Source organism: Dendrobates tinctorius, unplaced genomic scaffold, assembly GCF_039654945.1.
Source record: "Dendrobates tinctorius isolate UK_male_01 unplaced genomic scaffold, ASM3965494v1 ptg000136l, whole genome shotgun sequence".
Taxonomy (NCBI): Eukaryota; Metazoa; Chordata; class Amphibia; order Anura; family Dendrobatidae; genus Dendrobates; species Dendrobates tinctorius.
The window spans coordinates 2,484,460-2,509,559 of record NW_027361804.1 but is presented as its reverse complement, the minus strand read 5'-3'; the positions used below and the strand labels follow the sequence as shown (position 1 = coordinate 2,509,559).

The following is a 25,100-nucleotide window of genomic DNA, read 5'->3' as shown; positions in this document are numbered from 1 at the left end:
GACGGATGTGTTTGGTTGAAAGCCAGACTTTGTCACCTGGATGGTATGGTGGAAGGTCTCTCCGTCTTTTGTCTGCATGCTTTTTCATCCGGGCACTGGAGTTCACGAGAGCCTCCCTGGTCTCTTTCCAGACTTGCGAAAAGTCAGCGGCGAGATCATCTGCCGCAGGAACCCCCGAAGACGTGGAAATGGGCAGCGGGACGCCAGGGTTCTGACCTGTAACCACAAAAACCGGTGACTTGGAGGTGGACTCATTAGGATGATTATTGTGAGCAAATTCTGCCCAGGGAAGAAGTGAGGCCCAGTTGTCCTGGTGGGCGTTGGAAAAGTGACGCAGGAAGGACGTCAGAACTTGATTGACTCGTTCTACTTGCCCGTTGGTCTGAGGGTGGTAGGCGGAGGAGAAATCCAAAGATGTACCCATGAGCCGACAGAGGGCTCTCCAGAAACGAGAGGTAAACTGCACACCTCGATCGGATATGATCCGTTGAGGGAGTCCATGCAGCTTGAAGATCTGATGGACGAAGACCTTGGCCAACTTAGGAGCTGAAGGCAAGCCGGGTAATAGGACTAAATGGGCCATCTTGGAGAAGCGATCTACTACCACAAGGATAGTAGTACACCCAGCAGAGGAAGGCAGATCTGTCACGAAATCCATGGCAATTTGCCGCCAAGGCGCCTCTGGAACAGGTAGCGGGTGAAGAAGACCAGTGGGCACATTCCTAGGCACCTTGTTCTGTGCACAAGTAGTACAGGATGCTACAAAATCTTTCACGTCTTGTGGAAGAGAGGGCCACCAATAGTAGCGGGAGAGAAGCAAGCGGGTCTTTTTGGTCCCGACGTGTCCTGCAATCTTAGACGAGTGCCCCCAACGTAGCACCTCCAGTCTTCTGCTCTGTGGAATGAAGGTTCTGCCGGGCAGAAGGGTAGAGAGGCTCACGGGAGCCACGGTGATGATTTTCGCAGGCTCAATGACATATGATGGATCCTCCTCCAACTCTGGTGATTGCTGAGACCTAGAGAGCGCATCCGCCTTGGTGTTCCTATTCCCGGGTCGAAAATGGAGCTGGAAATCGAAGAGGGAAAAGTACAGTGACCATCTGGCTTGCCTGGCGTTGAGTCTTTGAGCGGACTGAAGATAGGCTAAGTTTTTGTGGTCAGTGAAAATAGTAAAGGGATGGATCGCCCCCTCGAGCAGATATCGCCATTCCTCCAGAGCCATCTTTATAGCGAGCAACTCCCGGTCTCCGATTGAGTAGTTACACTTGGCAGAGGAAAAGGATTTGGAAAAAAACCCACAGGGAACCATACGTCCGGATGATGCCTGCTGGGAAAGTACTGCCCCAGCCCCGGTGGAGGAGGCATCCACCTCTAGGATGAAGGGCCTGCTGGCTACAGGGCGATGCAAGATTGGTGCAGACGCAAAGGAGCGTTTCAAAGCAAGGAAGGCGTCTTCTGCCTCAGGAGACCAGGTGTTCGATTTAGTTCCTATACGGGTCAGCGCCGTGATGGGCTTGGTCATGGTCACGGAGGAAAAGTGGGGAATAAACTGTCTGTAATAATTTGCGAATCCCAGGAAGCGCTGAATGGCTTTCACACTGACAGGACGAGGCCATTTGAGTACGGCAGAGAACTTCTCGGGATCCATCTCCAGACCGGAATCAGTGATAATGTTGCCCAAGAAAGACAACGAGGTTTGCTCAAACAGGCATTTCTCCAATTTCGCATAGAGCTGATTCTCCCGAAGACGTTGCAAGACCAGGCGAACACTTCTTCGAAGCGAGGATAGATCGGGTGAGAAGATGAGAATATCATCTAAGCACACCACAACACAGGAGTACAGTAAATCCTGAAAAATCTCGTTGACGAATTCCTGGAACACTGCCGGAGCATTGCAGAGTCCAAACGGCATGACCAAATATTCAAAATGGCCATCTCGAGTATTGAAAGACGTTTTCCACTCGTCTCCAGCGCGGATTCGGATCAAATTATAGGCTCCTCGCAGATCCAGTTTGGTAAAGAGCCGGGCCCCCCCTCAGCCGGTCGAAGAGCTCTGGGATCAGCGGAAAAGGATACCGATTTTTAACAGTGATATTGTTCAGCCCTCGATAATAAATGCATGGCCTGAGGGATCCGTATTTCTTCCAGACAAAGAAAAACCCCGCGCCAGCAGGAGAAGATTTTTGAATGAAACCCTTGGCCAAATTTTCCTGAATGTACTCTGTCATGGCCGAGGTTTCTGCTGGGGACAGGGGATACGTTCTCCCCCTAGGGGGGGTGGCTCCTGGAATCAACTCAATGGGGCAGTCAAAAAACTGGTGTGGCGGCAAGGAATCTGCTTCCTTCTTACTGAAGACGTTGGCATACGCGTGATACGGAGCCGGGAGTCCTGAAAGGTCAACTACCTCCTGAGGCGGGTGCGGACGGAGCACCGACAACAGACAGCTTTCCTGGCAAGTATGACCCCAGCGCAGAATCTCCCCAGAGCACCAGTCCAGAACCGGTTCATGCAACCTGAGCCAGGGTAATCCAAGGAGAACGGAGTGAGACAAGTTGGGCAGGACATAGAAAGCTATCTTCTCCAGATGAAGAGCTCCCACTCGGAATTCCACTTCGGCAGTAACCATGGTGATAAGTTCCGGAAGTGGTCTGCCATCCACAGAAGAAATCGCACGTGGGTTTTCCAAGGTAACCACCGGAATCTGGAACTTGTCCACCTCCTCTAGCCGAATGAAATTACCAGCCGCACCCGAGTCCACATACGCCTCCACAGATCTACGCTCCCGACCTAGCATAATCAAAGCAGAAATGGTAAGGGGCAGAGAGGAATTAGGGTCACCTAGGGAGGCCTCTCTTACCTGGCCTAGGTGGAGACGTTTCCCGGTCTCACAGGACAGGTCCGCAGAAAATGATTGGCTCCGCCGCAATACAAACAAAGGCCCTCCGTCATCCTCTCCCTGCGCCGTTGCTCAGGCAATCTTACACGGTCAATCTGCATGGGCTCAGGGGCGGAACTGGTAGAGGGTGCTGAGGAACGTGGAATAGGGGCTTGATAGAGCCTAAAGGGTCTCTTCTCCCTGGCTGCTTCGCGAGAACGTTCTAGGAACCGGAGATCAATACGGATGGCCAGGGATATGAGGTCCTCTAGAGTGGTGGGGGTATCCCGACCAGCAAGCTTGTCCTTTATTTTGCCAGAAAGGCCCCTCCAGAAGGCTCCCACCAGGGCCTCATTATTCCACCCAAGTTCCGAAGACAGTGTCCGGAAGCGGATGGCATACTGTCCCACGGTGAGCGAACCCTGACGTAGGTTAAACAGAGCCTCAGTAGTAGAAGCCAACCGTCCAGGCTCGTCAAACACCTTGCGCAACGTGTCAAGAAAATTTTGAATACTAGAGACCAAAGGATCATCCCTCTCCCACAAAGGATTCACCCAGGCCAAAGCCTCTCCTTCAAGGTGGGACACGATAAACGCCACCTTGGCACGGTCAGAGGGGTATTGCTGGGGTAACAGCTCAAAGTGCAGCCTGCACTGGTTCAAGAAGCCCCGGCATAGCTTAGGATCCCCGCTATACCTGGGGAGCTTTCCCAGGCGAGGTGGGGGGTGAGATGCTGGGTCCCGGGGTTGGGCCGAGGCAGCCGCCGAGGACTGTAGGGACAGTAGGCGGTCATCGACGGACTCCATGTAGTTTAAGATGTGGCACTGGGCGTCGCGCTGCTGCGCTAGCTCCTGCTGGAGACCTGCTAATATGGGAGCAAGCCCAGGGTCGGCAGTTTGAAGGGCAGAAAGCTGGGTGTCCATGGACTTCATGAAGGACATTATGCGGGTCTGGTTTTCCCGTAAAAAAAGTAATTCTTTTTGTGCAGTGGCCGCAGCTCCAGCGGGGTCCATGGCCTGATTATACTGTGACGCTTCAGGGGTATGGACTGCGTCCGAGAGTGGACCCTCTGGGTCGCGGAACTGAGGCCCCGGGATGAGCGCACCAGGTGGAACCGACCCCTATACAGGGACTGTTAGGGGCAGGTCCACGGGGGGTCAGACACCGCGACAGCTGGAACCATGAGGGACGGCTCGAGGGACTGGAAAGACTACAGGCTGAAGAGGCTTACCAAGGAACCTGACTCCGTGCAGGAAGTGAGAGGAGGTAGCACGGACGACTGACAGGCAGTGGCAGGAGTACAGGACAGGGAACTGAGCAGACACTGGGGGACGAAACAGAAACAGGGGAGCCGGGGAACGTAGGCAGTGGCACCCGGACAAACAGGACAGAGGACGGGCAGGAAGGCAGGACAACAAGACTGGAACTAGGACAAAACACGAGACAAGGAAGACCTAAAGACAAGCTATAGGCGGCCAAATTAGAGCAGGTAGACACACACAATAATCAGGCGTCTTCCCCTTATGGGAGACGCCTAATATATCCCCTGCTGGCGGGCGATTGGCTGACCGCTAATCGGCCGCCGCCCACCGCAGGGTTAAACAACCCGACGGCCGCGCGCCCGCGACCTAATGCGCATGTGCGGGCCAGCAGCTGTCGGGAGACCAGGGAGGCGAGGCACGCATGAGCAGGAGGAGGAGGGAGGCGCGTGTGAGCCGGAGAGAAGAGGAGGCGGTGGCACGCGACGGGCCGGGTAAGAAGCAGCCGCGGGGGGACCTGGTGCTAGGGGAACGGCGGCGGGCACGACCGTTGCCGTTACAAAAGGACACGTTTCAGTCTGACATCTTCCCTGACAAACTTTGGCTACGCATAAAGGAATATTTCAAAGTTACCACTCATCCATGGATTGTTACTGTTTATTCCTGATTTACACTGTTATTACTCCATCCTATTAACCCTGATGTGCCCAGCACAACTGACATCTGCCACCACAATATACATTCAAATACCAATAAAACCATATCTAAATATACCCCTATATCAATTCCAAAATGGGGTCACCTGTGGGGGGGGTTCTGCTCTTATAGCTCTTCAAGGGCTATACAAATGCAACACAGTGCCCACAAACCATAAGAGTGAAGTCTGTGCTCCAAAACGACACTCCTTTGTTTTGGAGCTCTGCCATGCGCCCAAACAGTAGCTTTCCCCCACATATGGGGCATCATGGTACTCCGGAGAAATTGGACAACTAATGTTGTCCATTTTTAATGTTGCATTTGCCAGAATTAAAATTTTTTGGCTAATGCAGCATTAAGGAATAAAAGTAATTTTTCATTTTCACAGCCCAATGTTTTAAATTTCTGTGAAGCACCTGTGGGTTCAAGATGCTCAACACGCCCATTGATAAATTCCTCGAGGGGTGTAGTTTCCAAAATGGGGTCACTTGGGGGATTCTGCTGTTTTGGCACCTCGGCCACATGTCCGCAGTCTATTACAGCCAAATCTAAGCTCAAAAAGTCAAATAAAGCTCCTTCCATTTAGAGCCCTGAAGCAGGCTGTCATTATTCTACCCTGCTCTGCCTGCGAGCAGAGGAGAATGATGAGCGGTATATTATAGTCCAAACGACAGCTTGTGGGGGCTTTTGAGACTGTTATCCCCATCATCCGACACCTGTTGTCGTTCGGACTTTAATATACCGCTCATCGTTCTCCTCTGCTCGCAGGCAGAGCAAGGGAGAATAATGACAGCCGGCTTTAGCACCAGCCGCTGGGGAACAGCGCTTACAGTAGCCGCTTTTTCCCTGATGGCCGTCCGTGTGTCTGCTTATACGGGAGTATATACGGTAATACTTTGTTGCGCCACCTTTTGCTGCGATTACAGCTGCAAGTCGCTTGGGGTATGTCTCTATCAGTTTTGTACATCGGGAGACTGAAATTCTTGCCCATTCTTCCTTTGCAAACAGCTCACGCTCAGTGAGGTTGGATGGAGATCGTTGGTGAACAGCAGTTTTCAGCTGTTTCCACAGATTCGTGATTGGATTCAGGGCTGGACTGTGACTTGGCCATTCTAACACTTGGATACGTTTATTTGTGAACCATTCCATTGTAGATTTTGCTTTATGTTTGGGATCATTGTCTTGTTGGAAAACAAATCTCTGTCCCAGTCTCAGGTCTTTTGCAGACTCCACCAGGTTTTCTTCAAGAATTGTCCTGTATTTGGCTCCATCCATCTTCCCATCAATTTTAACCATCTTCCCTATCCCTGCTGAAGAAAAGCAGCCCCAAACCATGATGCTGCCACCACCATGTTTGACAGTGGGGATGGTGTGTTCAGGGTGATGAGCTGTGTTGCCTTTATGCCAAACAAAATTTGATTTTGGTTTCATCTGACCAGAGCACCTTCTTCCACATGTTTGGTGTGTTCCCAGATGGCTTGTTGCAAACTTTAAATGACAATTTTTACAGATATGTTTGAGAAATGGTTTTCTTCTTTCCACTCTTCCATAAAGGCCAAATGTGTGCAGTGAACGACTGATTGTTGTCCTATGGACAGACTGTCCCACCTCAGCTGTAGATCTCTGCAGTTCATCCAGAGTGATCATGGGCCTCTTGGCTGCATCTCTGATCAGTCTTCTCCTTGTTTGAGATGAAAGTTTAGAGGGACGGCCAGGTCTTAGTAGATTTGCAGTGGTATGATACTCCTTCCATTTCAATATGATCGCTTGCACAGTGTTCCTTGGGATGTTTAAAGTTTTGGAAATCATTTTGTATCCAAATCCGGCTTTAAACTTCTCCACAACAGTATCACGGACCTGCCTGTTGTGTTCCTTGGTCTTCATGATGCTCTCTGTGCATCAAACAGAACCCTGAGACTATCACAGAGCAGGTTCAATTATACGGAGATTTGATTACACACAGGTGGATTATATTTATCATCATTAGTCATTTAGGACAACATTGGATCATTCAGAGATCAACAATGAACTTCTGGAGTGAGTTTGTTGCACTGAAAGTAAAGGGGCCGAATAATATTGCACGCCCCACTTTTCAGTTTTTGACTTTCCACAAAAATTTAAAATAACCAATAAATTTCGTTCAACTTCACAATTTTTGTCCCACTTGTTGTTGACTCTTCACCAAAAATTTACATTTGGTATCTTTATGTTTGAAGCATGATATGTGGGAAAAGGTTGAAAAGTTCCAGGGTGCCGAATACTTTCGCAAGGCACTGTGTATATGTATGTACTATCTATATACTGTATATATCTTTAGATTTCATACAGAGATAGATTAGCCGGTAATTCATTTGTCGTTTCAGTAAAATCACTGCAGGAGCCGACAGGATAGAAGACATGGTTTACATACAGTAAATCCATGCAGAATAGTTAGATATATAGATTACAGTGACCAATCCAATTAGTAGTGTGTGTGTGCAAATTATGGGACATGTATGTATTTAATTCTTTTCGGGGGAAAAAATGGCGTCAGCTCCCGGGAAAGCTGGCGACTTGGGGCAGATATTAATAGCCTAGGAAGGGACCATGGTTATTGAGTGTGGGAAAATTAACTGGCATTTTCCCACGCTCAAGCGTTCAGCGCGGGTCAGGCTGTGACGCAGCGCAGTATCAGTGACGTTAGCGCTAGTCACTGAAGCTGCGCCAGCAGCATCTCATTCATTCACCAGTGGTTTACAGCTGGGGAGGTTGCATCTTAGCACCGCTTCTGGTTGTAAACTGTATATCCCCCAGATATGGATTACGGCGTTGGACAGAACGACGGACAGGTATGGTATATTGCTGGTTTATTATTTTATGTTTATTACAGGAGAACGAGGGCGTTGCAGGAATTAGTAGTAAAATGAAGATGCAAAAACTGTGTTGTGTTTGATTTCATTAAAATACTTTACTCTGGCTGTGTCTTTATTTAACCCTTTAACAACTATAGGATTAGTAATGGATAGGTGTTTTATTGACACCTCTCCAACTGTGCAAGAGTGCTTCAGGTTACACCCACAGATTTAGGGCTTACGAAGGAAAGGATACCTGCATTGATTCCCCTGTATCTCTCCCTGTACTGGGAGTGAGTTGCATAAATTGTGTGAGAATTGTTGAACCCAAGATCAGGGTTATCACCTCTATGTGGATACCTTCTACACCAGCATCCCACTCTTCAAGTGCCTCTCTGCACGAGCTACCACAGCATGCGGTTCTGTGCGTAGAAACCTCCGTCAGCCACTAATTGGGCAAAGGCTCAGAAAGGGTGAGAACAGAGCCCAATGTAGCGACAACTTGCTGGTGGTGAAGAACAAAAGGGATGTTCTTACTTTGCCCATAATACATAGAAATGGCAGCACAGCTACCATTGTACAGTGTACATCTACACAGGTTTCCAAGCCAGAATGTGACCTGAGGTATAATAAGAAAATGGGGGGATTTGATCTCTCTGAAGTCTTCCAGGCCTACAGTGCAATGTGGAAAACAAAAGTGCAGCACAAACACATGCACATGGTACAGAGGGCACTGTACACCAATTACATGCTATCACAATGTGCAGACCAGACCGGCACAGTACTTCAGTTTGAGAATGTAGAGATTAAAGCCCCCGTTACACACTGCGATATCGCTAGCAATATCGCTGTAAAGTCACCGATTTTGTGACGTTGCAGCGATATTGCTAGCGATATCGCTGCATGTGATACTTACCTCCGACCGGCTCCCCAGCTGATTATCGTTGGTCGCGCGAGAACGTCCTGGATCATTTCTCGTCGGCCACTTCCTGCTGGGCTTCCTGTGGCGCCAACGAGCGAGGCGTGGACGCGGGCGGGAGGACGCCAGGATAGCCTCATCTGACAGGTAAGTAGCGATCCTCGACCCCGCTATGTCGCTGGTGAGATCTGCCTGTGTGGCAGCTCACTAGCGACCACTTAGCGATGCACCAGCGATCCTGACCGCGTCATATCGTTGTCGGGATCGCTGGTGCATCGCTAAGTGTAGCGGTACCCTAAGACTCTAATATTTGGAAGTCAGGAAGGGGTGTGGGTCCCAGTACTTCTGAAATTGAAGATGAAGGTCGCAAAAAAAGTGCAGTGTATTACAAAAGGGCAAGAAAGGTGTGACGCTTCAGGGGTATGGACTGTGTCCGAGATTGGACACTGGGTCGCGGAACTGAGGACCCCGGGACGAGCGCACCAGGTGGAACCGACCCCTATACAGGGACCGATAGGGGCAGGTCCACGGGGGGTCAGACACCGCGACAGCTGGAACCAAGAGGGACGGCTCAAGGGACTGGAAAGACTACAGGCTGAAGAGGCTTACCAAGGAACGGGACTCCGTGCAGGAAGTGAGAGGAGGCAGCACGGACGACTGACAGGCAGTGGCAGGAGTACAGGACAGGGAACTGAGCAGACACTGGGGGACGGAACAGAGACAGGGGAGCCGGGGAACGTAGGCAGTGGCACCCGGACAGACAGGACAGAGGATGGGCAGGAAGGCAGGACAACAAGACTGGAACTAGGACAAAACACGAGACAAGGAAGACCTATAGACAAGCTATAGGCGCCCAAATTAGAGCAGGTAGACACACACAATAATCAGGCGTCTTCCCCTTATGGGAGACGCCTGATATATCCCCTGCTGGCGGGCGATTGGCTGACCGCTAATCGGCCGCCGCCCACAGCAGGGTTAAACAACCCGACGGCCGCGCGCCCGCGACCTAATGCGCATGTGCGGGCCAGCAGCTGTCGGGAGACCAGGGAGGCGAGGCGCACGTGAGCAGGAGGAGGAGGGAGGCGCGTGTGAGCCGGAGAGAAGAGGAGGCGGCGGCACGCGACAGGCCGGGTAAGAAGCAGCCGCGGGGGGACCCGGTGCTAGGGGAACGGCGGAGGGCACGACCGCTGCCGTTACAGTACCCCCCTCCTTACATCTCCCCCTTCTGAGATTGGCTAAAAAAAATTTCAGACTTTGTGGGGCATTTACGTTCTCCTGAGGTTCCCAGGACCTCTCCTCGGGACCAAATCCCTTCCAATCGATAAGGATGAAGGTTCTTCCCCTGACTTTTTTCATGGCCAGAATGTCTTTAATTTCAAAGACGTTATCATCCCCCATTGGCTGAGGGGAAGAGATAGGAACAGGACGGAACCGATTGAGAATGACAGGTTTAAGGAGCGAGACATGGAAGGCGTTAGGAACCCGGAGTGAAGCCGGCAATCTCAATTTGTATGCAGTGTCGTTAATGCGTCCAAGTACTTCAAATGGCCCGATGTACCGAGGGCTCAACTTGTACGAGGGGACTTTCAGACGGATGTGTTTGGTTGAAAGCCAGACTTTGTCACCTGGATGGTATGGTGGAAGGTCTCTCCGTCTTTTGTCTGCATGCTTTTTCATCCGGGCACTGGAGTTCACGTGAGCCTCCCTGGTCTCTTTCCAGACTTGCGAAAAGTCAGCGGCGAGAGCATCTGCCGCAGGAACCCCCGAAGACGTGGAAATGGGCAGCGGGACGCCAGGGTTCTGACCTGTAACCACAAAAACCGGTGACTTGGAGGTGGACTCATTAGGATGATTATTGTGAGCAAATTCTGCCCAGGGAAGAAGTGAGGCCCAGTTTTCCTGGTGGGCGTTGGAAAAGTGACGCAGGAAGGACGTCAGAACTTGATTGACTCGTTCTACTTGCCCGTTGGTCTGAGGGTGGTAGGCGGAGGAGAAATCCAAAGATGTACCCATGAGCCGACAGAGGGCTCTCCAGAAACGAGAGGTAAACTGCACACCTCGATCGGATACGATCCGTTGAGGGAGTCCATGCAGCTTGAAGATCTGATGGACGAAGACCTTGGCCAACTTAGGAGCTGAAGGCAAGCCGGGTAATAGGATTAAATGGGCCATCTTGGAGAAGCGATCTACTACCACAAGGATAGTAGTACACCCAGCAGAGGAAGGCAGATCTGTCACGAAATCCATGGCAATTTGCCGCCAAGGCGCCTCTGGAACAGGTAGCGGGTGAAGAAGACCAGTGGGCACATTCCTAGGCACCTTGTTCTGTGCACAAGTAGTACAGGATGCTACAAAATCTTTCACGTCTTGTCGAAGAGAGGGCCACCAATAGTAGCGGGAGAGAAGCAAGCGGGTCTTTTTGGTCCCGACGTGTCCTGCAATCTTAGACGAGTGCCTCCAACGTAGCACCTCCAGTCTTCTGCTCTGTGGAACGAAGGTTCTGCCGGGCGGAAGGGTAGAGAGGCTCACGGGAGCCACGGTGATGATTTTCGCAGGCTCAATGACATATGATGGATCCTCCTCCAACTCTGGTGATTGCTGAGACCTAGAGAGCGCATCCGCCTTGGTGTTCCTATTCCCGGGTCGAAAATGGAGCTGGAAATCGAAGAGGGAAAAGTACAGTGACCATCTGGCTTGCCTGGCGTTGAGTCTTTGAGCGGACTGAAGATAGGCTAAGTTTTTGTGGTCAGTGAAAATAGTAAAGGGATGGATCGCCCCCTCGAGCAGATATCGCCATTCCTCCAGAGCCATCTTTATAGCGAGCAACTCCCGGACTCCGATTGAGTAGTTACACTCGGCAGAGGAAAAGGATTTGGAAAAAAACCCACAGGGAACCATACGTCCGGATGATGCCCGCTGGGAAAGTACTGCCCCAGCCCTGGTGGAGGAGGCATCCACCTCTAGGATGAAGGGCCTGCTGGCTACAGGGCGATGCAAGATTGGTGCCGACGCAAAAGAGCGTTTAAAAGCAAGGAAGGCGTCTTCTGCCTCAGGAGACCAGGAGTTCGATTTAGTTCCTTTATGGGCCAGCGCCGTGATGGGCTTGGTCATGGTCACGGAGGAAAAGTGGGGAATAAACTGTCTGTAATAATTTGCAAATCCCAGGAAGCGCTGAATGGCTTTCACACTGACAGGACGAGGCCATTTGAGTACGACAGAGAACTTCTCGGGATCCATCTCCAGACCGAAATCAGTGATAATGTAGCCCAAGAAAGGCAACGAGGTTTGCTCAAACAGGCATTTCTCCAATTTCGCATAGAGCTGATTCTCCCGAAGACGTTGCAAGACCAGGCGAACACTTCTTCGAAGCGAGGATAGGTCGGGTGAGAAGATGAGAATATCATCTAAGTACACCACAACACAGGAGTACAGTAAATCCCGAAAAACCTCGTTGACGAATTCCTGGAACACTGCCGGAGCATTGCAGAGTCCAAACGGCATGACCAAATATTCATAATGGCCATCTCGAGTATTGAAAGCCATTTTCCACTCATCTCCAGCGCGGATTCCGATCAAATTATAGGCTCCTCGCAGATCCAGTTTGGTAAAGAGCCGGGCCCCCCCTCAGCCGGTCGAAGAGCTCTGGGACCAGCGGAAAAGGATACCGATTTGTAACATTGATATTGTTCAGCCCTCGATAATAAATGCATGGCCTGAGGGATCCGTCTTTCTTCCAGACAAAGAAAAACCCCGCGCCAGCAGGAGAAGATTTTCGAATGAAACCCTTGGCCAAATTTTCCTGAATGTACTCTGTCATGGCCGAGGTTTCTGCTGGGGACAGGGGATACGTTCTCCCCCTAGGGGGGGGTGGCTCCTGGAATCAACTCAATGGGGCAGTCAAAAAACTGGTGTGGCGGCAAGGAATCTGCTTCCTTCTTACTGAAGACGTCGGCATACGCGTGATACGAAGCCGGGAGTCCTGAAAGGTCAACTGCCTCCTGAGGCGGGTGCGGACGGACCACCGACAACAGACAGCTTTCCTGGCAAGTATGACCCCAGCGCAGAATCTCCCCAGAGCGCCAGTCCAGAACCGGTTCATGCAACCTGAGCCAGGGTAATCCAAGGAGAACGGCGTGAAACAAGTTGGGCAGGACATAGAAAGCTATCTTCTCCAGATGAAGAGCTCCCACTCGGAATTCCACTTCGGCAGTAACCATGGTGATAAGTTCCGGAAGTGGTCTGCCATCCACCGAAGAAATTGCACGTGGGTTTTCCAAGGTAACCACCGGAATCTGGAACTTGTCCACCTCCTCTAGCCGAATGAAATTACCAGCCGCACCCGAGTCCACATACGCCTCCACAGATCTACGCTCCCGACCTAGCATAATCAAAGCAGAAATGGTAAGGGGCAGAGAGGAATTAGGGTCACCTAGGGAGGCCTCTCTTATCTGGCCTAGGTGGAGACGTTTCCCGGTCTCACAGGACAGGTTGTTAGCACCGCTCCCCGTTTCGCCGCCCCCGCTGCCATACTCACCGCTCCTGCTTCTGCCCCGACTCTCTCCTCTGACGCGTCCTGCACGCGCGCCTCCGCTCCCCTCGCTTTCCGGCGGCCGGCGTCCCGACGCTCTCCTCCACTTCCCTCGGCCGCGCGCACTGTGCCTCTGCGCACGCGCCGGAGGGATAAGCCGCACGCCTCTGCCGGCAGCCACCTGTCTGACGTGACCTGACCCGGACCGGCCTCCCGACCTATCAGAGGCCACCACCAGGTATTTCAGGCCGCCCTCCCTTAGTGGAGGCGCCTGACTATTGAGTTGCCTCTCGGTTGTCTAGGCCGCGCTCCCTGCTGCTAGTCCCTTGCAAGCTGCGCTCTAGTTTACTCCTTGTGTCTTGTGCCTCCTGCTAGTCCCTGTGTCTTCCTCCTGTGTCCCCAGTGTTCCTCTGACTCTCCGGTCCGTGCCTCCTGCTAACCCCTGTGTCTCCTTCCCTTTTCAGTTCGCCTCTTACTGGACCCCCGCCATCCTCCGTCCTTCTCCTTCTTCCTCAGCCTCTGGACCCTGGTCATCCTGGTTCCTCTCCGGACCTTCCTCCGTTCCTCATCATCTGTTCACCCTCCTGAGCCGACCCCTGGTCCTGGCTGCCGTGGCGCTAGAACTTCCCGAGTCTGTTCCCTAACGGTCCCTGTATAGGGGTCGGTCCACTTGGTGCGCTCGCTCGGGGAGGGCTCGGCGCCACGGCCCAGTGGGTCCACTCTCGTCACCTGCGTCCACAGCGTAACAGTATAGTCAGGCCATGGACCCCGCCGGGGCCGCTACCCAAAAGGAGTTGGTTTTCCTTAGGGAGAACCAGACCCGTATTATGTCTTTTATGAAGACCATGGATTCCCGCTTGTCGGCCTTGCAGGCCGCTGACCCTGGTAACGCCTCCCAACTGGCCAGCCTCCAGCAGGAGCTGGTTCAACAACGGGACACCCAATCCCATATTCTTTCATACATGGCTTCGGTCGACGATCGGCTGCTTTCCCTTCAATCGGCCGCCGGACGCGATTCGTCCCGCAGTTCTGATCCCGGACCCTCTCCGCCTCCCAGGCTTGGCAGACCGCCTCGGTATGGCGGCGACCCCAAGTTGTGCAGAGGCTTCTTGAATCAGTGCAGGTTGCACTTCGAACTCCTGCCCCAACAGTACCCCACCGATCAGGCCAAGGTTGCCTTCATTGTCTCCCATTTGGAGGGAGAGGCACTCTCCTGGGTAAATCCCCTGTGGGAGCGGGACGATCCCGTGGTCTCCAGTCTCCAGACCTTCACTGACACTTTCCGTAGGGTCTTTGACGAGCCCGGACGGTTGGCTTCCGCCACGGAGTCTCTTTTTTGCCTCACCCAGGGCACTCTTACGGTCGGACAATACGCCATCCGGTTCCGTACCTTGGCCTCTGAGGTGGGGTGGAATAACGAGGCTTTGGTTGGGGCCTTCTGGTGTGGTCTCTCTGGCAAAATTAAAGATGAGCTGGCAGGGCGAGACACACCAACCTCCTTGGAGGATTTAATTTCGTTGGCCACACGCATCGACCTTCGGTTCCAGGAACGCGCTAGGGAGACTGCTAGGGATAGGAGACCGCTTAGACCATCTGCTTCTTTTCACAGGCCGTCCAGCCCACATCCGCCTGGGGCATCCTCCAGTCCGGCGCCTGAGCCAATGCAGGTGGATCGGGTCAAGTTGGCAGAACAGCGCCGCAAGGAGAGACTGATGGAGGGCCTGTGCCTGTATTGCGGCAGCGCGTCTCACTTCCTACGCTCCTGTCCTAAGAGACCGGGAAACTCCTCCACCTAGGGCAGGTAAGAGAGGCCGATCTAGGTGTGTCTCACTCCTCTCACCCCCTTACCCTTTCAGTTCAGTTGGTTTTGGTTCAGAGACGTGGTTCGGAGGTGGCCTATGTGGACTCGGGCGCGGCAGGGAACTTCATTAGGTTGAAGGAGGTGAAGAAGTATCAGATTCCCGTGATCTCCCTGAAGACTCCACGTGTCATCGCCTCAGTAGATGGTAGACCCCTACGAGAATCTGTGTTCCAGGTAACAGAGGAGGTGTGTCTGCAAATTGGGGCCTTGCACCAGGAGCGGATCGCTTTCTACGTCCTTCCCAACCTTTCCCATGCTGTGCTGCTAGGTCTTCCGTGGCTTAGGACACATGAACCTGTCTTGGATTGGCGTTCCGGTGAGGTCCTCCGCTGGGGGCATCCCTGCCAAGAGAAGTGTCTGGGGTCTGTCCGCCCGGCCAATCCCCCACCAGCCTCCTCGGGTCCCGAGGCCCTACCAGCCGCATACTGGGCATTCTCTGACGTATTTGACAAGAAGGAGGCAGAGGTTCTTCCCCCGCATCGCCCGTATGACTGCCCTATTGATCTGCGACCCGGGACCACTCCGCCCCGAGGGCGAATTTATCCCTTGTCCCCTGCAGAGACTACGGCCATGTCCGAGTATATTCGTGAGAATTTAGCTCGAGGGTTCATACGGAAATCTTCCTCCCCGGCCGGAGCCGGGTTTTTCTTTGTAAAGAAGAAAGACGGTTCTCTCCGTCCTTGTATTGATTTCCGGGGCCTGAACGACATTACTGTGAAGAACAAGTATCCGTTGCCTCTCATTCCTGAACTCTTTGACCGGTTGCGGGGAGACCGCATCTTCTCGAAGTTGGATCTACGCGGGGCTTACAACCTCATCCGCATTCGCCCTGGTGACGAATGGAAGACCGCCTTTAACACCCGGGACGGGCATTACGAATACCTGGTTATGCCCTTCGGTCTCTGCAATGCTCCTGCGGTCTTTCAGGAGTTCGTCAATGATATCTTCCGAGACTTGTTATACTCCTGCGTGGTGGTGTATCTGGACGACATCCTTATTTTTTCCCCGGATCTGGCGTCCCATAGGAGGAGTGTTCGTCTGGTCTTACAACGTCTACGGGAGAATCGCCTCTACGCGAAGCTTGAGAAGTGTCTCTTTGAGCAGTCTTCCTTGCCTTTCTTGGGCTACATCGTTTCAGATTCTGGGCTGGAGATGGATCCTGAGAAACTGTCGGCTATTCTTCGATGGCCTCGCCCTGTGGGGGTCAAGGCGATTCAAAGGTTCCTCGGCTTCGCCAACTATTACCGTCAATTTGTGCCACATTTTTCGTCCATCATCAAACCCATCTCCAGTCTCACTCGCAAGAGCGTCAACTCCTCGTCCTGGCCTCCGGAGGCTGAAGAGGCCTTTTCCTGCCTGAAGCAAGCCTTCGCGACTGCACCTGTTCTACACCGACCCGAGGCTAATAAGCCATTCATCCTGGAGGTAGACGCCTCTTCCACCGGAGCAGGTGCAGTGCTCTCACAGAGGTCCCCGTCCGGCCGACTGATTACCTGCGGGTTCTTTTCAAAGGCCTTCTCGCCGGCTGAGTGTAACTACGCCATCGGGGATCGCGAGCTGTTGGCCATAAAGTTGGCGCTGGAGGAGTGGCGTTACCTTCTTGAAGGGTCGGTCCATCCGTTTACCATCTTTACCGACCACAAGAACCTTGCATATCTCCAGTCAGCCCAGAGACTTAACCCTCGGCAGGCCAGATGGTCCCTCTTCTTTGGTCGGTTCGATTTTGAATTGCGTTTCCGTCCCGGGCCAAAGAACATCAAGGCGGACGCATTGTCCCGGTCTCTGCAGCCCCCTGATCTGATGGAGGAACCAACTCACATTATCGATCCCGCTAAGATCATCACTGTGGCCCCGGTGGGACTGATTGCTCCTCCCCCCGGCAAGACCTACGTCCCTGACTCTGAAAGAAAAAAGGTACTGCGTTGGGGACATTCCTCTAAAATTTCCGGACATGTCGGAGTCAAGACGACATTTGAGCTCATCGCTCGTTTTTACTGGTGGCCCTCACTCCGCCAGGATGTGACAGACTTCACGGCCTCCTGTCCCTCTTGCACCAAGGTCAAGATTCCTAGGCGACCACCCGCCGGCCTTCTGCTTCCTCTCCCGATTCCTTCGGTTCCATGGCAACATATAGGTTTGGATTTCATCACGGATCTGCCTAAATCTTCCGGATCTACGACTATCCTGGTAGCGGTCGACCGCTTCTCCAAGATGGCCCATTTTGTTCCTCTACCTGCGCTGCCCTCCGCTCCAGAGTTGGCGAAGATTTTTATCCAGCACATCTTCCGCCTCCACGGCTTTCCACAGCATATTGTTTCCGATCGAGGTGTACAGTTCACCTCTCGGTTTTGGAGGGCCTTGTATAAACTTCTAGAGATAAGACTGGACTTTTCATCCGCGTACCATCCCCAGTCCAATGGTCAGGTTGAACGCGTTAATCAGGTACTAGCGTCCTACTTACGGCAGTTCTCTAACGCTCATCAGGATAACTGGGTCCATCTACTTCCCTGGGCAGAATTCTCCTACAATAACCATCCCAGCGAGTCATCAGCCAAGTCTCCATTTTTCGTGGTCTTTGGCATGCACCCTGGTGTCCCGCTACCTTTGTCCGGTTCCTCCGGTGTGCCTGCAGCCGATTCCCTGACCCAAGAGTTCTCTAGGATCTGGTCCGAAACTAAGGAGGCCCTCCGGAGGTCTGGGGAGCGCATGAAGAGGCACGCTGACAAAAGACGCTTGGATGCTCCAACCTACCTCCCAGGTCAACAAGTTTGGTTGTCGGCCAAGTACATTAGGCTAAAGCTCCCTTCCTACAAGCTGGGACCGCGCTACATTGGGCCTTTCAAGATTCTCAAACGTCTTAACAACGTATCTTACAAACTGGAGTTGCCTGCGTCGCTTCGGGTTCCCAGTTCCTTCCACGTCTCTCTCCTTAAACCGGTTGTCCTGAATCGGTTTCACCCGGCCCCGAACCTTTCTCCTCTTCCTGTCACGTCTGATGACGTCTTCGAGGTAAAAGACATTCTGGCCTCGAGAAAAGTTAGAGGTAAAACCTTTTTTTTGGTCGACTGGAAAGGTTTTGGTCCCGAGGAGAGATCTTGGGAGCCGCAGGAGAATATCAATGCCCCACGCATTCTTAAGAGGTTTTTAGCCAGACGCAGTGGAGGGGAGTGTAAGAGAGGGGGTACTGTTAGCACCGCTCCCCGTTTCGCCGCCCCCGCTGCCATACTCACCGCTCCTGCTTCTGCCCCAACTCTCTCCTCTGACGCGTCCTGCACGCGCGCCTCCGCTCCCCTCGCTTTCCGGCGGCCGGCGTCCCGACGCTCTCCTCCACTTCCCTCGGCCGCGCGCACTGTGCCTCTGCGCACGCGCCGGAGGGATAAGCCGCACGCCTCTGCCGGCAGCCACCTGTCTGACGTGACCTGACCCGGACCGGCCTCCCGACCTATCAGAGGCCACCACCAGGTATTTCAGGCCGCCCTCCCTTAGTGGAGGCGCCTGACTATTGAGTTGCCTCTCGGTTGTCTAGGCCGCGCTCCCTGCTGCTAGTCCCTTGCAAGCTGCGCTCTAGTTTACTCCCTGTGTCTTGTGCCTCCTGCTAGTCCCTGTGTCTTCCTCCTGTGTCCCCAGTGTTCCTCTGACTCTCCGGTCCGTGCCTCCTGCTAACCCCTGTGTCTCCTTCCCTTTTCAGTTCGCCTCTTCCTGGACCCCCGCCATCCTCCGTCCTTCTCCTTCTTCCTCAGCCTCTGGACCCTGGTCATCCTGGTTCCTCTCCGGACCTTCCTCCGTTCCTCATCATCTGTTCACCCTCCTGAGCCGACCCCTGGTCCTGGCTGCCGTGGCGCTAGAACTTCCCGAGTCTGTTCCCTAACGGTCCCTGTATAGGGGTCGGTCCACTTGGTGCGCTCGCTCGGGGAGGGCTCGGTGCCACGGCCCAGTGGGTCCACTCTCGTCACCTGCGTCCACAGCGTAACACAGGTCCGCAGAAAATGATTGGCTCCGCCGCAATACAAACAAAGGCCCTCCGTCATCCTCTCCCTGCGCCGTTGCTCAGACAATCTTACACGGTCAATCTGCATGGGCTCAGGGGCGGAACTGGTAGAGGGTGGTGAGGAACGTGGAATAGGGGCTTGATAGAGCCTAAAGGGTCTCTTCTCCCTGGCTGCTTCGCGAGAACGTTCTAGGAACCGGAAATCAATACGGGTGGCCAGGGATATGAGGTCCTCTAGAGTGGTGGGGGTATCCCGACCAGCAAGCTCGTCCTTTATTTTGCCAGAAAGGCCCCTCCAGAAGGCTCCCACCAGGGCCTCATTATTCCACCCAAGTTCCGAAGACAGTGTCCGGAAGCGGATGGCATATTGTCCCACGGTGAGCGAACCCTGACTTAGGTTAAACAGAGCCTCAGTAGTAGAAGCCAACCGTCCAGGCTCGTCAAACACCTTGCGGAACGTGTCAAGAAAATTTTGAATACTAGAGACCACAGGATCATCCCTCTCCCACAAAGGATTCACCCAGGCCAAAGCCTCTCCTTCAAGGTGGGACACGATAAACGCCACCTTGGCACGGTCAGAGGGGTATTGCTGGGGTAACAGCTCAAAGTGCAGCCTGCACTGGTTCAAGAAGCCCCGGCATAGCTTAGGATCCCCGCTATACCTGGGGGGCTTTCCCAGGCGAGGTGGGGGGTGAGATGCTGGGTCCCTGGGTTGGGCCGAGGCAGCCGCCGAGGACTGTAGGGACAGTAGGCGGTCATCGACGGACTCCATGTAGTTTAAGATTTGGGACTGGGCGTCGCGCTGCTGCGCTAGCTCCTGCTGGAGACCTGCTAATATGGGAGCAAGCCCAGGGTTGGCAGTTTGAAGGGCGGAAAGCCGGGTGTCCATGGACTTCATGAAGGACATTATGCGGGTCTGGTTTTCCCGTAAAAAAAGTAATTCTTTTTGTGCAGTGGCCGCAGCTCCAGCGGGGTCCATGGCCTGATTATACTGTGACGCTTCAGGGGTATGGACTGCGTCCGAGAGTGGACCCTCTGGGTCGCGGAACTGAGGCCCCCGGGACGAGCGTACCAGGTGGAACCGACCCCTATACAGGGACTGGTAGGGGCAGGTCCACGGGGGGTCAGACACCGCGACAGCTGGAACCATGAGGGACGGCTCGAGGGACTGGAAAGACTACAGGCTGAAGAGGCTTACCAAGGAACGGGATTCCGTGCAGGAAGTGAGAGGAGGCAGCATGGACGAATGACAGGCAGTGGCAGGAGTACAGGACAGGGAACTGAGCAGACACTGGGGGATGGAACAGAGACAGGGGAGCCGGGGAACGTAGGCAGTGGCACCCGGACAAACAGGACAGAGGACGGGCAGGAAGGCAGGACAACAAGACTGGAACTAGGACAAAACACGAGACAAGGAAGACCTAAAGACAAGCTATAGGCGGCCAAATTAAAGCAGGTAGACACACACAATAATCAGGGTCTTCCTCTTATGGGAGACGCCTGATATATCCCCTGCTCGCGGGCGATTGGCTGACCGCTAATCGGCCGCCGCCCACCGCAGGGTTAAACAACCCGACGGCCGCGCGCCCGCGACCTAATGCATATGTGCGGGCCAGCAGCTGTGGGGAGACCAGGGAGGCGAGGCACGCGTGAGCAGGAGGAGGAGGGAGGCGTGTGTGAGCCGGAGAGAAGAGGAGGCGGTGGCACGCGACGGGCCGGGTAAGAAGCAGCCGCGGGGGGACCCGGTGCTAGGGGAACGGCGGCGGGCACGACTGTTGCCGTTACAAAAGGACACGTTTCAGTCTGACATCTTCCCTGACAAACTTTGGTTACGCATAAAGGAATATTTCAAAGTTACCACTCATCCATGGATTATTACTGTTTATTCCTGATTTACACTGTTATTACTCCATCCTATTAACCCTGATGTGCCCAGCACAACTGACATCTGCCACCACAATATACATTCAAATACCAATAAAACCATATCTAAATATACCCCTATATCAATTCCAAAATGGGGTCACCTGTGGGGGGGGTTCTGCTCTTATAGCTCTTCAAGGGCTATACAAATGCAACACAGTGCCCACAAACCATAAGAGTGAAGTCTGTGCTCCAAAACGACACTCTTTTGTTTTGGAGCTCTGCCATGCGCCCAAACAGTAGCTTTCCCCCACATATGGGGCATCATGGTACTCCGGAGAAATTGGACAACTAATGTTGTCCATTTTTAATGTTGCATTTGCCAGAATTAAAAATTTTTGGCTAATGCAGCATTAAGGAATAAAAGTAATTTTTCATTTTCACAGCCCAATATTTTAAAATTCTGTGAAGCACCTGTGGGTTCAAGATGCTCAACACGCCCATTGATAAATTCCTCGAGGGGTGTAGTTTCCAAAATGGGGTCACTTGGGGGATTCTGCTGTTTTGGCACCTCGGCCACATGTCCGCAGTCTATTACAGCCAAATCTAAGCTCAAAAAGTCAAATAAAGCTCCTTCCATTTAGAGCCCTGAAGCAGGCTGTCATTATTCTACCCTGCTCTGCCTGCGAGCAGAGGAGAATGATGAGCGGTATATTATAGTCCAAACGACAGCAGGTGGGGGCTTTTGAGACTGTTATCCCCATCATCCGACACCTGTTGTCGTTCGGACTTTAATATACCGCTCATCGTTCTCCTCTGCTCGCAGGCAGAGCAAGGGAGAATAATGACAGCCGGCTTTAGCACCAGCCGCTGGGGAACAGCGCTTACAGTAGCCGCTTTTTCCCTGATGGCCGTCCGTGTGTCTGTGTGGTCCTGATGCGGGACAACACATGTGCAGCACGTAGGACACACGGACACAGATATCTCCGGTACCGTTTTTTTCTGGTAAGGCAGAGTCACACTGGTGTATTTCTCCTGCGATAATCGGATCGCACTGAACAGACTGGCCGACACCTCTCCTGACCTGAGCATGACAGCGTGATGGATTACTATGCAGCTGTCAAGCTCAGGTCAGGAGAGCAGACAACCAGTGCGAGTTTTACAATCCGATTCTCGGACGAAAATACAGCAGTGTGTCTCTGCCCAAACCGGAAATATCAGGGCGTCTGAAACTGGCCTAACACAGATGCCACCTGCCAGCTCAGCTCATGAACCTGATCCATAGATGGGGACACAACATACAATGTAATATTACATGCTAAGTTGGGAAGGGGTTAAGTGATGTAAACATTGTTAATTCTTTTCATTATACCCAGAGTGACCCAGTGCTGGTCCATTCTATGAAGAGTCAGAGCCCCGGACTCTTCTCCTGACTTTTTGCTCTTTTCCAGGTTAATACTTTTTACCTTTCCTGCTGCTTTTGCTCCTCGTGCTGCAGCCGATGGTTTTTTTCTTCTTGGGGTTTTCTCCACATTCTGAGCCTTTGGATAAAAAGATTCATGAGAATATGAGTGGCTGGATATTTCTACTCTGTCATCCAACAAAGATGATATTCACCATTTTATCATATTAGTCATCATGTAAAATGGACAGACACCAAATACACTGATAATGAGGGTAATACACAGTGAAATAAGGTGAAACACAAGTTGTATATAAACCCCTGTATATATGATAAATGTGACAAAACACATTATTCCTGCGCTTCATGTGAAATAAGTCTTTGTACTTCCATCCCGTGACCCTCCTTACCCTGCACAAGGGCCTTGTACAAAGAAGGCAGACATGGCGGCCTTTATAATTCTCAGATTTATGAAGTAAAACCACCTCGCTACATTCTCTCACCCAAACAATTTTTAGTACGTTCCCACTTTGGGAACGTTCTAAGAATCCACATGGATTTTTCTTATGTGTATTTGCATGTGGAAAATCCTTAGCATACTTCACACACAGCAGAAAAAATCCACTGTGTAAGGCCGGTTTCACATTTTCTCTTTTGAGTGCAGTGACGGCCTGCGCATGGCCGCCGCTAAGCCCCGCCCCTGCCGCGCCTCCGCCGGTAGCTCCGCCTACCGGCGCATAACGCTGCGTGCGTCCTGCGTCCCCTATCTTTATCACTGGGGGCGCAGGCCATGCGCAGTATGCGTTTGGCGGCGCATGCGTCCTTATGACGGTGTGCCGACCAGCACCAAACGCAACCTGAATCTCTCTCCACGTCCTGAATGTCGCCATGTACAGTGAATCCACCACCGAGCTTTTGCTGAGATCATTTTACCTTTTCTTTTTTTTTAATCAGATTTTTTTTATTAAACATTCAGGAATCAATACAGAAAGAATATGACATCTTATATAGCAAGTAAAAATTACATTGAGAGCAGATATTATTTAAAGGGTAAAACTCTTCCTGTGTAAGAATAAATAAAAAGAAAATCTCAAAACACAGATATTTGCATAAAATTGAGCCTATAAACAACATGGCTCCACAAATAAACAAAAATCAAAATTATACATCAGTGCCTCATTTCAGCGGGAAAACCATCCCCGCCAGCCGCGCCACTCCGCATCATATTTCGCCCCCCCCACCCCCCACGGATATCAGGTCCAATCCACCCCAGCCCCCTCCCACCGCGCCACTCAAAATCTACTTCGCCACAAAGGGCACTAGACTTTATTTTCACCCCCCAAGCATCCCCTCATCGCAAGCACAACAGCAACTGGTCCAACATCGCATCCCGTACCAGTGCGCCCGAGGGGAGACCCGGTGACTCCATCCATGGCTGCCAAATTTTGTAAAACTTGCTTATTGCATTTCTTTTTAAATAAGCCCCCCTTTCCAATCTGATGACATTATTTAGTTTATTTTTAAGCTCTGACAATGTTGGTGGCATAGGATCCAACCAATGATATGCAAGTATCTTTCTTGCCTGATACAGGGTGCGTGCTATTCCCAGGGCCACTGCAGAGTCCGGGTCAACCCCCTCCTCCCACAAATTCAACAAACATAGACGAGGTGACGGTCGCATTGTGATATGGTATACCTGGGCTATGAGTCCCAGGGTCTGCCTCCAGAAATCCCCAATGTGCCCGCACTCCCACATAACATGCATCAAGTGGGCATCATCCTGCCCACACCTAACACATTGTGAATTGGGCCTAAGTCCCATTTTAAATAATAAGCTGGGTGTTTTATATACCCTGTGAATGAGATATATTTGCGAAAGCCGCTGGCACTCAGAAACCGCCATTTTAGGGACCTGTTCTAGAATATCGGACCACTGGTCCTCCGTCAGGGGGCCAACGTCCCGTTCCCACTTATTCTTAGCAGCAGTCAGTGGATATGTCTCCAGATGGGCAGGCAATAATCTTTTATATAATTCAGAGATAAGTCCCCTAGAAGACTCAGATGTAAGCAGCATATGTAGTGTTTGATTATGTGTCACTATCACCGGATTTGTCCTTCTCTGTTTTTCCAATGCATGTCTTAGCTGTAAGTACTGATAAAAGAAGACGTGCGGGAGGTGAAATTCTGTTCTCAGTTGTTCATAACTCTTAAGAGTATTATTTTGCAAAATTTGTGACACCAGATAAATCCCTTTATCTTCCCATCTTCCGAACCCCACCAGCTTTTTGATCTCTTGCAAATCCGGATTTCGCCACAATGGCCACAATTCCGTAGGCCCATTTATCTTCAAAAGAGACTTACCCCTATCCCACACCCTGAAAATCATAGCCAACGTGGGGTATCGTGCCCCATTTATCTGCCGTCTTCCCACCTCCAACCGGCACCCTGGATATTTCCATACCGATCCTTCCCTCACAATATCACCACCATTGTCACACGCCCCGTCTCTACCCCAACCCTTAAGATGTTGCATCTGGGAGGCCATAAAGTATATGAATGGGTTTGGCACCGCCAATCCTCCCTCCTCCTTCCCTCGCTGCAGTATCTCCAAGCGAATCCTAGCCTGTTTTTTCTTCCAAATTAATTCCCGGAATAATGTATTTATTTTTGCAAAAAAGTCCCTACAGATCCACACCGGAGAATTATGTATCAAATATAATAATTGTGGCATCATTACCATTTTGATTAAGTTAGATCTACCAATATTCGACAACGGCAGGCGACACCAAGTATGTACTTTTGCTCTAAATCGCTGCAACAGGGGCTCCAGATTCAGAGCCCGAAAATCCTTCGGGGCAGGACTAACAATTATACCCA

At 52.1% G+C, this 25,100-nt stretch overlaps 1 protein-coding gene across 1 annotated transcript in view; it reads right to left on the bottom strand.

The window, feature by feature from the left end:
- Nucleotides 1–25,100, bottom strand: part of LOC141048459 (serine protease FAM111A-like) — a 172,377-nt gene that overhangs the window by 108,193 nt on the left and 39,084 nt on the right. The window contains exon 5 of the mRNA XM_073544024.1: nt 22,288–22,362. Within this exon, the coding sequence (XP_073400125.1) occupies nt 22,288–22,362 (75 nt within the window). The remainder of the gene's footprint in view (nt 1–22,287; nt 22,363–25,100) is intronic.